Source organism: Ornithodoros turicata, chromosome 4 (assembly GCF_037126465.1).
Source record: "Ornithodoros turicata isolate Travis chromosome 4, ASM3712646v1, whole genome shotgun sequence".
Taxonomy (NCBI): Eukaryota; Metazoa; Arthropoda; class Arachnida; order Ixodida; family Argasidae; genus Ornithodoros; species Ornithodoros turicata.
In genome coordinates, this window is record NC_088204.1 from 5,378,651 (window position 1) to 5,389,072 (window position 10,422).

Here is a 10,422-nt window from a genome sequence, read left to right on the forward strand (position 1 = left end):
CTCCCAGAGCGCATCGTAATCCTTCTTCACACAAACTTGATCACCGTGAACGCTCTATAGCGTCGACTCACACACCTCGAACTCACATCCTGCAAGAACAACTTCCGCGAGACTCCTTCACGTAGAACTGTATAAGCACAATCAAATCCGCCACCACAAAAAACGCGGAGCGACAAAACTCCCTCGACCAGGAACTCCTCACGGTCGGACGACGACGACAGCAACAATGGCCAGGACAGGGACGCGGATCTTCGGAGGCAGTATACGAACAGAGTATATTCCAGAGATGGTTTTTGTCTCCCGATATCGCCCACATCCAACAGGTTGCGCCGACTCCCACACCTGTGTCGGCCGCGCTGTTACCTGGCGTTACCGTCGGCCGCTTCGATCGCTGAGGTTCCATGCAGCCAGGAAGGGTATTTTGGTCCCGATCGATCGCGAGCCGAGAACGGGATCCCGGCGCCTCTTCCTCCTGTTGCGCGCTAGGATCGCCGGAATCTTTTCAACGCTTGCCTCCAATCAGCGTTTGTATATTTTTGTTTGTTTGCTGTGTATGTGTAAGAGGGTGTGGAAGGACTGTATATGGTCGGGGGTAATGAGTTTTGAGCAAAGGCCATCTCCGAGCGACGATTTTCTTCTGCCTTGTCTCTTACGAAGTGAGCGATTGATATAAAACTGGCGCGGAAGATACTCGAAGGATGTCAGTCGTTGAAATTTTATTGAACTCGCATGTGACGCTTCGAGAGGGACATCGTACGTCCTTCAGATTCGTAGAAGAGCAAACGCGTAGCTTCTTCAGCAAGGTGGCCGGCAGAGGGCGTTTGAGCGTACGCTTTCCTATATGAAACTTCCTATATGAAATCTCCATATAAATATTCGATGTTTCTCTCCCCGTTCCGCGAGCGCGCCCCACCGCGCAGTTTTCCTCCTTTCTTGTCGAACATTTTTTTTCTTTTTCTTTTTTTCTGGTTGAGAGAGAAATTAGCAAAAAAATATGTGTCAGCCCTCATTTATTTTTATTCGTCTTCCAGTTCTTTCTTTCGTTCTTGTAGGTCGTATAACCCCCGCATGGCAGATGCCGCCTATATATACTGTCTCTCTATCTCTCATATACCCGTTAAAAAAAAATAAGCTATAAAGAGCGTTCTAGTTCCACGCCCCCCATGCATGCGGCTTCCGCAAAGTGAAGCCCCAAATTTCCCGTAATACGGAGACGGTTTCGCAGTCGAAAACTTTCGTTGCGCAGCTGACGGTCCCGCGTCTAGCTGCGACCGGGTCACAGTGAGAGTTTAAAGATTGAAGGAAAAAAAAAAAAGAATAACTGATAGAGCGTTAGGATGGAACGTTTTTTCACATCAATATACAGCCCCCACACATAGGACGGATTTCCTTGGGAACCGCAACAGCTGCAATCGGGAATCGAGTTTCCCGAAAATGCTTCCCGACTTCCATAGAGGATCGTGGATCCAAATTTACTCTTTCAGTTTTGTTTTCTTTCCGATAAGTGTCGTAATTGTGTATGAGAAACATGTAAACGACAGGCTTGTATACAAGATACTCGCAGAAAGTATTTAAGTGAGGTTAATGAGTACCGAGAAAAAAAAGTTACTGAGTAGAGTACCAAATATTCAATCGTGAAAGGTATTAAGATAACTCTTAAAAGTAACGCGTTACTTTCAAGCTACTTTGACGTCACAGTTGGAATATTCGCTATCAAATAAATACGAAGAGCGTGAAGTTGAAAATGGCATTACCAAAAAAACTTTATTAGCTCGCAGGAACAACTGCTTTTCAAAATTACTATCCAGTGGCCTGCCCACGTTTTTTTTTTAATTTTTATTGACACATTACCCCTTATACAGCTCTACAGATGCTAGTGAATGCTCTATACAGAAACGACAGAATTTACTGCCGTTTTTCTCATTATCCTTGCTTTAACCTCATAAAAGGTTATTAATATTTTACGTGCCCTTTCTCGCTTCGCCTTTCGGCGCGGGTCTTCTATCCTGCCTGACAGGAGTCTCAATAGTCTACCCACATACCCTTCAGGAGAACACACTGCCTCATGCATTGCCAGCAATGGGGTAGAGTATCGCCCCCTGGCGATGAAACTCCCCATTCATCGTCTAAAATGAAGTTGTTGTTCTTGTTGTTGTTCTATGTGTCGTTGTTGACAAACCCGAAAGCAAACTTCCGCGTCAAACTCTAATGTCAGAGAAGCGACTGCCTCGGCATTCCCATTGGTTCTCGAAAGCACGTGACCACTCACTGGTGCCGATCACTGCCTTGATTTTAGAACGGAATGGGTCTCGGTGTTCGTGGTACCCGTATTCTACGCGTCTAATACCTCCGTACCAGTAAGTTGTAGAACTTGGAACAGGTTCACATCGATGCAAATAGTTGCTTGCTTCCATTGCTGAGATCGTACCATTCTAACTACCCAGGGAGACTTCCTGTCGAATTTGAAATATTCAATGTCCTCCCTCGTCCTACGAAAAGCGTGCAGTGACGTGCCGCATTATTAATTAATTCGAGCAAAATGCCAAGTCCAAAGCGCGTAGCCTTCTGTTTACTGCGGACGGGAGCTCGCGTAGCCCTGCCCACATAACGCAACCGTTAGCAGACGACAGAGCACCGGATTCTCTGGATTGCTGTCCGAGCAATCGTCTGCAACCAGAACAACACGCCGACGAGATAAGCGTCGTAAAATGACGCAGAAAATGAGCGCAAAAATAAGGACACTTCGAGCAAATCAAGGCAGCAGACGACAACGGGAGCGAGCGAGCGCGCGCGTTGCCACAATGTTGCCAGCGCGCATCTCCTACTCCGCCCGTCCGATTGATTTTCGTCCATTTCTGGCGGGACACTTCCGGACCTTCCAGAGTACGCCCTCGCTTTCATTCGGATTTCGCTCGCCAAGGTCGAGATGCGCCTTGAAAAGGAGAACGTCATTTAGAATGCAGGGCCCGGGAGATTCCATTTCCGGAACCCCTCGGTGTCTTTTTGTAAAATAGCTATCTTCTCATATTACAACTCATTGTCATGCAAACGTAGCTCTTTCGCTCGTGAATAATGCTTCGGTCCATCATGTCTGAAAAGCACTGTGAATTCTAAAGATGAGGTTTTGCGAGACTCGGTGGTTTTACCCAGAATTTCGTCCTTGCGGGAGGGGAGGGGGGGTAGAGTAGAGTGCACCTAAAGTCCCTTTTGATACAGGGCAGACTTCAGGGTGAGGGTGAGGGTGCTGGGCTCCGCAAGGGTGTGCATTTACTTGCTTTTGACAAAATATTGTGCAATCTCACAAAATTTTAGGGGGGGGGAATCCTCCAGATTTTAGGGGGTGTTGGGGAGGTGTGGATAAATTACTAGCGAGGCCTCAAACCAAATTTTAACGCCAATGATCGCGAGATTTTTACTCAATATCTCCTGCATTTTGTGCGATTTTTTTTTATACAGTATAACATCCCAGACACGCACAAATTGGCTATACGAACACAATGATATACGTGCACAATGTTCTCTGGCATGGAGCTGCATACCGTGCATACAGTACATTACAAGTGAAAAACTATTTCTTTACTTTTTTTGTTTTGTTTTGTTTCGTACCACCAAAGACGGGAACCTGCTGTATCAACGTGAGATATCTTTCCCTGCGACTACTGCAGGTGGCAGCCGAAGACAGACTGTGCATGTATCAAGATGGTCAGATTGATTGCCTGTCAGCGAGAGCTCGAAATTTCCCATGCAGTGCACAAAACAGAGGATAAAAAATGTCACAGGCACACAGCCTATGATACTTGTGATTTCAGAGTACGTGCTCGAATTATATGAGACACGGTACGGACACTAATTACGTATGTTTACATTGCGGGTTTTATTTGCATGTAAATTTACTCTATGCAAATTTGATATATTATACATATACATATATATATTTGGTATACTGAGCACAGAAGGACGACAAGAAAATGGCCCCGCGTGTTTCCATTCACAACTGGAACAGATATGTGTGAAAGGGCAACTTACATTAGTGCATGATATGTTTGTAGCACTTGCACTTTTGGCATATTTTCCCTTGATGCTCCCAAGTGTTGAATTGATTCTTCTGCCAAAGTGCTCCATGGAGCTGAGAAAAAGGTAAAAGGACACATAGCTAAGTCACATGTGCCACAATTTCACTGTTCGATATGCACTATCCATGCTCATAACAGCTGCATTTTCTGAAGATGTGACCGAAGACACCTTCACAATGAGCTTTTGTTTCTTGTTCTTAAATAGGAGTGTATGTGTAAGCTTTCGTTATCGTGCTTCTCCCTGATAATATCTTTCCAGCTCACTTCTGCTTCTGTGTTCATTAGAATAGCCCAAACACTCGCCAAAAACAACGCGCATTCAATCAGACGTATCTGACATCGTCGATACAACCTAGACGCACGTACACACAGAAGCAGAAAGATAGAGTACAAGTGTCGATACATATGCAAATAAAGCTTCACCTGTAACATCTCTGATACCCGTTTTAAGAGCTTAACGCAGATAACAGAACTTGTTTCTGCAAATGCACACCCCTAACCAATGTTGCCACAGCCGAAGGTGGATTATAGGTCACGAAACAAACCTATCTCGCTCACAAATCTGATCTCAAAGCATGTTTACAGACTCCCCATTCTGGAGACAAAGACTACATGTCGGTGCTTAGGCCAGTGTGTCTCCCGCATGTAAACATATGTCTTTATTTAGCTCCATTTTCAGCTTCTCGTAGTGTTACCAATCTTTGCATATGGTGAGGCAATGCGCGACAGGTTTAATGACTAGAGGAGGAATCGGACAGTATTTGCCTCTAAAGACACGCAGAAGACGAGCGATAAAATGATGTACAGTCGTCTGCTTTCGCCAAAATAGGCGACACCTCAAATGCATCACGCGCAGCATGCATGCATGCCTTCGCGATATGCGAAACGTAGGAAATGCAGAGGATGAACTAACCATTTTCACCGTAGCTCTAAACCAGATTCCCCATTTACACGTTCGTTTTGACGAACGAACGCTAGTAAATGCGTACTCAAACAGTTCGTCACCAGTGCTCCATACTTGTAAAAGCTAAGAAAAAAAAAAGCAAGAAACTGAGGCCTTCCTCGGGTAAACACAAATCACATTCCAGAGGAGTCAGGCGGATTACTACTCCGTTCTGAAGGACGCGCGAGCAAGTTCTTGAAGTCAGTCGGTTTGAATAGCTATGATTCACAGAAATTGTTCTTCTTTTTGCATCGCGTTTAATTGTCATTCCATTCGTGCTTCGGGAGTCCGTTCCACCATTTCCAGCTGTTGCGGAGAAAGGGTTTGCTGCTAGAGGCGCTGCGATCGGCGACCGCGGCCTATCTGCGAAAAATCTATACTGGCGTGTAACGGAGCGTGGAAATTAAAAGATCCAATATAGCTCCGTAGTCTACAAGAGGATAGAAATATCGATTGCTTGGCCCTCGCTTCTTCCCTCGCCAGGCATAAAATAGCATGGAGAGACTTTTCAATAGTTTATGATGGGTGTGTTCCTACACTTGCCTGAGCGCGCCGAGGCCTTAGCGAAACAATGTCGCGTACAGATGCACTTCCATGACCTGAGTGGTTTCAACTAAGTGGCGTTATTTTGTCAAAATCAGAAGCAAGTACAGAAGTTCGAACTTGCACGACATAATGATAGTTATTATTGTTTATTAGTTTTTGTTCTGAAGCAGCACACAACGAAAATGAAGGGGATGAAGACTTCAAATGGGGATTTAATAGGAACCTATCGAGAAAGAGAATAACCGGAAAAAATTACCGTAAAGCACACTGGATGTTTATCGACTTTGCGGGAAAAAAAAAGAAAAAAACGTCAGTCTATACATGGGATTTTTCTCTCTCTTTCCTCCCTCACGAGCTCAACAAAGAAACTGACCCCTCCCACCCCACCCCAAACCGAGGGTCTGGATCTGCCTCTGTTCCGTGGTACTATTTGCTGACAGCTATTAGCTGACACTCTGTTGCATTCCTGCTCGCCTCGCGCGTACGGCGCCTGCATACACGACCTCCTCCTGTAGAGCGCATATGCACGCACAGTAGATATGCCGGGCACGCTAGTCGCGTGCATCGTGCAACCAGTGCAGCCACGAAACAGATCTGCAAGCGGAACGGCGCGTGGCTCCACCTAGAGCCGTAAAATTGAACTGCCAAGAAGCGAGATTCAGTTTCGGTTTCACCTACATTCAAATCAAGTCAAATCAAATCAATCGTAATATTAGAAATCAAACTTTACTGCGAATTATTTTACTTTTTCTCTTATATTACATTCTCCTGTTTGCACGTTTCAGATTTTTGAGTAGCTAAATCACTCCAGTACGGACATGATACAGAAAATAACTGACTGCAATTACCATAAAATATCTTGACATACCATAAAATAAGAATATACAAACACACACACAGGAGCGGTATGGTATATTGTGAAGCTGGACGTTGTGTGCAGAAAAAAAAAAAATCTCAATTTGATACACCACGAGAGGTAAATAAGATGTATTTCCAAATGGGGTACTAAAAATATTAAAAACGATTCCAGAAAAATACCTAGTTCTTCAGAAACGATATTGAGGGGCAGTGGTGGACCGGGAGGGGGGAACCCTCACCCCCACCCCACCCCAAAGTAAGGGCATGGATCTGCTCCTGGAGAGAAACAGCTATAGCTGACATTATTGACAATTAATGGCTTCAGGTTTCTTCTAAAAATTCATTAATTCATATGCATTCATAATTGTTCAGTCTCCTTTTTAGTGCGTCATTATTTAGCCCATCTAATCCTCACATTATATAGGTACAGTGGTGGTTTTCCAAAGTGCAGACGAAGACGTTCTGCATCTCATGGACAAGGACAGCAGTAATACGCCCGGCGAGAGTAAAAGCAATGCCTGAAAATCTGGTTTTATTCCGAATTCTTCATTAAATTGTCTTAGAGGTTAGCTTTCTTCTGGTTGGTGGTCAAGGGTCCTCGCAGCATGGCCGCGTTTTTTTTTTTTTTTTCTTTTTCTTTTTTTATATATCCCTGTCTTAGAGTTTTTTCTCGCCTAGAGTTCTTTGCCTGGAGTCTATCGTGCATCAAGCACTGGAACATAGATTTTTTTTTTTTCTGCGTTCTGTTTCCTCTGATGCCTCTGGTACAGTTCTAACTCAAGGTTAAAGTGGTTAAAGTACCAACAAAACCGAAACTTCAAACAAGTCTCGTCTGGATTGACTTGGATTGTGGTAGTTAAGAAAAGTGGTCTGCATCGACCGCATCGACAGACCATGCGCTCACCGGTAAACACAAGATAAACTATGACATGCACATGCTAAAACAGCGTTAGCGTTAAATTTTTCGCTTGCAGTACAACACCTGAAGCCAGGTATGGCGTCCAAAGTACAAGGAGCTGCGTTAGCGTTCCGGAAAACGTTTACATTTCCTTCAAAAGATTTAACAAGGTGGTATCCACAACACATGTACACTGGTGAGCAAGCCTTTCCCATCAGTTCCTGTGCTCTGAACTTTGTTTTAAGACCTTTAAGCCTTTGCGCAGGTATGAAAGACATGCAGCGAAAGCTCAAGAGTGTGGATTGCATCCTGGAGTTGCACGATGCTAGAATATCCTTTTCCTCATATCTGTTCCCTGCTAGATCTGTTTTTGTTGTCCAGTTTCACATCAAGCTGTGTAATATTCTTGACTGGTTACCACGTGCCCTTTAGCGGGAGAAACCCAAACTTCAGCAGTAGGCTCACTGCAGTAAAGCCACACGTGCTGCTGCTGAATAAAATGGACATGGCACATTCAAAGTACGACGATGTTGTCATTTCGCAGTTGAAATCTGAAGGAATTTCGAATGTTTTGTACATTAAGAGCACACAGCCCCACAAGAACATTGGAAAGGTAACGCACAAAAACCACTTTTTCTTTTAATGTACATCACAGTACATCAAAAGTGCTCAAAGATTCCTTCCTTCCTTCTGCCCCTTCCCTCTATTCTTTTAAGATTGTACCTCTTGTCACAGACCTTATCAAGAAATCAGATAGGTACAACAGAAGAGAGGTAACATAATTTTTTATCGGCCTAACTTGCTCATTCCAACTGCAACTGACGTTAGTAATATTGTAGCTGCAAGATCTCGCACTACAAGGTTGAGCTTCCATATTATGTTTTTACAGGCATACGACTACAATATCATGATCATTGGCATCCCCAATGTTGGAAAATCCTCCTTGATCAATGCCCTGAGACATAAGTATCTGCAGATAAAAGGTACGATTTCGTGAATTTCCATGTGCACTTGTCTGCGCTGCTTAGTAAAGGTTCTTATGCCGAACAGGTCAAGCTACCAGAGTGGGCGCTCTGGCTGGAGTGACAAAATCTGTGCTCATGAAGATTAAGGTATGTCTGGTCTCATTCTCTAGCCTTATAAAATATCATTGCAGGGACAGCATATCTTTTAGCAAAATTTATACTTTTATTTGTGGTTTTCAGTAGTAAAATAATCTGTACAGGGGTGAATCCAGGCCCTCTGTTTGGGGGGCGTAGTGGGGGGAATGGAGAGAAGGAAATCCAATGTATAAACTGACGTTTTGTGGGGGGGTCGATCACCCCCCCACCCCCTTTGCATCCGCCACTGAATCATGACAACTATAAAAGTTAAGAGAACCATTTGTCATCCTTCAAAATTTACCCAAATCCTAATATGAAAAATATAGATTTCAATGTGAAGGAAAAAAATACTTTAAAAGGCCTAGTAGCCCTGATCAGGCAGCCTTACGAGAGGTCTCATCTTGTCGACATCCAGATCTCCGAGGACCCGTTGATCTACCTGCTGGACACTCCGGGCATCATGACTCCATCAGCACAAGATGCAGAAGTAGGGCTGAAGTTGGCGTTGTGTGGTAAGCACACAAGAGCTGACTACTCCCTGTTGTAGCAAGCACTTGATGAGCTTTCAGTGTATTTATTATGAGCTAAATGTAGTGAACTGGCTCGGCTTTTATTGTGAGCACACGCATATATGTACTGGTATCAGGTACGTAAAATACAAGGCACAAACAATAAGTGGTGGTGGGTGTGTATTGTCATAAAGTAAGAGAACTTACCTAGGCCTTTGTATTGTCACCTGTAGGATGAACTACCAACACACATGTATTGGCATAGGAGCGGATAGTTCCCTTTAACGTTTCACGCGAACTAGACTAGGACTACGTAGATCACTGCATGGTCAGATTAATATGTATTGTCACCAAGCAAAATTGTCAAAGATTAATGTATGTATTGGCATTGGACCAGAAGACCAGCCACACAGACTGTGTATTGTCATCAAGCAGGTGAACTACCACAGACTGGTGCACTGGACATTTTAGTAATAATACTACTATCTCCAGTACTTTGCCCTACAATCTGCTTCCCCACGTAGGAAACATGAACGACAATCTCGTTGGTGTTGAGCTCATGGCAGACTATCTCCTTTACTGGCTCAATAAGAATGGAAACTACAGGTAAATTTTGGAGCAACGTCTATTGTTCAGATTGACATAAATGCCACTTCACATAATTAAGTTCCTTCCCCTCTTTGCAGTTACACAGATTACCTGGGTCTTGAAGAGCCCTGCGATGACATCCGCTTGGTGCTCTACAAAACGGCTGTGGCACTGAGGGCCACACTTAAAGTTAGAACTTACGAAGGTAATGTCATATTGAAAACTGAACGCTGCTAATGTGCAGATTTCTCGACGATCATTCGCGACTGGAAATGGTCCAGTAAAAAAGAATGTCCTAGGAATAAAGTATCTCAAACCTCGATCACGACATTGAAAAGACTACAGGTTTTCCCGGCGATTTTAATCCAAGTGCCTGCTAAATTAATCCACGTGCCATGCAAACTTTATGGGGCATGGATTAATTTAGCTGGCACTTGGATTAAAATTGCCGGGAAAACCTGTAGTGACTGAACACAGTCTTTCGTGGATCTACTGTAATATTTTCAAACCCAGTTTGGGTCTGCACACGTAGTTACTTCCGTTTCGTTACTCCGCGCTTCTGAAATTCTAACGCAATATTGCAGGTCTAGCCGTGAAACCTGACCTCGACGCAGCCGCCACACATTTTGTCCTGGGGTTTCGTCAGGGCATCTTCGGCAGAGTTGTCCTCGACGTAGATAAGCTGCAGCTGACGGAGCAAAGTTGCGTGGAGAGTTGTTGAACGTACGCTACGAGGATTCTCCAAGTGTTGTACGTTTCTGTTTCGAAGGAAGCTTGTATATATGTATAGTGCACACACATTAAAAAATTGCACCCAATTCGTCATACAAGCGTTTGTCTTCCGCACGTACGCCTGTGCTGATGTCCCAATTTCTCCCTATTGGTTCCCTAATTTTGTCGACAT

General features: G+C 44.1%; 2 protein-coding genes across 4 annotated transcripts in view; one reads left to right on the forward strand and one right to left on the reverse strand.

Annotated features, from left to right (window-relative positions):
- The window catches only part of LOC135390797 (rho GTPase-activating protein 45-like), a 47,096-nt gene extending 41,761 nt beyond the window's left edge, over positions 1–5,335 (reverse strand). Inside the window, exons 1-2 of one of the 2 annotated variants that reach the window (XM_064620708.1) lie at positions 4,987–5,335; positions 4,027–4,126 (exon numbers count right to left, since the gene is read on the reverse strand). In XM_064620708.1, the coding sequence (XP_064476778.1) occupies positions 4,027–4,122 (96 nt within the window). In that variant the 5' untranslated portion in view covers positions 4,123–4,126; positions 4,987–5,335. Of the gene's footprint in view, positions 1–4,026; positions 4,127–4,496; positions 4,578–4,986 lie in introns of those variants that run through there. The other variant, XM_064620709.1, reaches the window with a different exon arrangement.
- LOC135390798 (mitochondrial GTPase 1-like) lies at positions 331–10,338 on the forward strand. Of its 2 annotated transcripts, none has more exons than XM_064620711.1 (11): positions 331–528; positions 7,395–7,514; positions 7,584–7,648; positions 7,740–7,931; positions 8,035–8,091; positions 8,208–8,301; positions 8,369–8,430; positions 8,837–8,933; positions 9,455–9,536; positions 9,617–9,723; positions 10,103–10,338. In XM_064620711.1, the coding sequence occupies exons 1-11, from the start codon at positions 402–404 to the stop codon at positions 10,237–10,239; spliced, it is 1,140 nt and encodes a 379-aa protein (XP_064476781.1). In that variant the 5' UTR covers positions 331–401; the 3' UTR covers positions 10,240–10,338. The 2 variants fall into 2 exon arrangements, with proteins under 2 accessions (XP_064476781.1, XP_064476782.1); XM_064620712.1 differs by lacking the exon at positions 331–528 and adding an exon at positions 7,270–7,326.
- The last annotated feature ends 84 nt before the right edge of the window (positions 10,339–10,422 follow it).

Coding starts and splice junctions, on each gene's coding strand:
- LOC135390798 (XM_064620711.1), top strand. CDS start 402: ATGCAGCCAGGAAGGGTATTTTGGTCCCGATCGATCGCGAGCCGAGAA. Junction 7,932..8,034: donor CCCACAAGAACATTGGAAAG/GTAACGCACAAA, acceptor TATTCTTTTAAG/ATTGTACCTCTTGTCACAGA. Junction 9,537..9,616: donor AATAAGAATGGAAACTACAG/GTAAATTTTGGA, acceptor CCCTCTTTGCAG/TTACACAGATTACCTGGGTC.